This window comes from Dendrobium catenatum, unplaced genomic scaffold (assembly GCF_001605985.2).
Source record: "Dendrobium catenatum unplaced genomic scaffold, ASM160598v2 original_scaffold_41463, whole genome shotgun sequence".
In the NCBI taxonomy this organism is placed as follows: Eukaryota; Viridiplantae; Streptophyta; class Magnoliopsida; order Asparagales; family Orchidaceae; genus Dendrobium; species Dendrobium catenatum.
In genome coordinates this window covers 1-997 of record NW_021359921.1, presented here as the reverse complement: position 1 = coordinate 997, position 997 = coordinate 1, and the positions used below count along the sequence as shown (strand labels likewise).

The window sequence follows — 997 nt, the reverse complement described above, 5'->3', positions numbered from 1 at the left end:
TAGAGAAATACTCATAATTCAAAATTTTAATTCATAAGCTATAGCCAAAAAGAACTTATCTTCTTCATCAGTTGCACAAAGACAAACAAAGCTCCACTGCAAATCAGAATATCACTATAAATTGTTCTTACAACCTCATATATTTAATTGATTTGTTAATTTTCAAAATAAAAACTTCTATAAATCCACCATAAAACTACATAAATCCTTTTATGTAGCTCTATCTTATTAAAGAATAAAAAAAGTTTACTTTTTTTTTTCCCAAAACATTTTGGGCAAACGAATGAGCACGAACAGTTAGAAAAATGGAAGATTAACTTGGCTTAAGCTCTTAAAGAAGCAAGTATCTGTTCATTAGATAAGCCGAACCGGCTAGAGGCGGCAGAGGGGAACGCCGGCGGGGAAGAGAGGCAATCGAGCTGCCGGAGGAAAAGTAACTGGCGGATCTCTGAGAGGCGGCGGCATAGAGCGGCGGATTCCGATTTTAACTGCTCGTTCTCTCGGCGGACGAGGACGCAGCGGCCGGAGATGGATGCGATCCTTTCAGCCACTGCAATGTTCTCTAGCCGGAGACGGCCGACCCGGCTCCGGAGGTCTTCTAGGTGCCTCTGCTTCCGCATGCGAGACCGGCGGGCCGACTCACGGTTCGATATCATTCGCCGGAGACGGCGGCCGTCGGCGGAGGATAAGGTCGTAAAGTTAATAGTAGTGGTGGCGGCGGTGGTGGTGGAGCAGTCCATCTCGGTAGTAAGTAAGGAGGGAAGGGGAGAGGAGGCGAGGAGAGGGGAGGGGTATATATCATGGAATTGGAATGTTAGGTAAGAGTAGTTTAAATTTTGTTTTATTAATTTAATTGTTATTTTTTATGATATAATATAATATGAAAAATTCAAAGAGAAAAATACCATCTTATTTCAAATTTTAAATTATTGTACTATTTATTACATTGGTTCTTTCAAAAAAAAGTTTTTGACTTTTTAAAATTAACATTCCAATT

At 40.5% G+C, this 997-nt stretch overlaps 1 protein-coding gene across 1 annotated transcript; it reads right to left on the bottom strand.

Moving 5' to 3' along the window:
* Positions 1–181: 181 nt before the first annotated feature.
* LOC110112903 (ocs element-binding factor 1-like) lies at positions 182–740 on the bottom strand. Its single transcript, XM_020845288.2, has one exon. The coding sequence runs from the start codon at positions 738–740 to the stop codon at positions 324–326; it is 417 nt and encodes a 138-aa protein (XP_020700947.1). The 3' UTR covers positions 182–323.
* Positions 741–997: the final 257 nt, after the last annotated feature.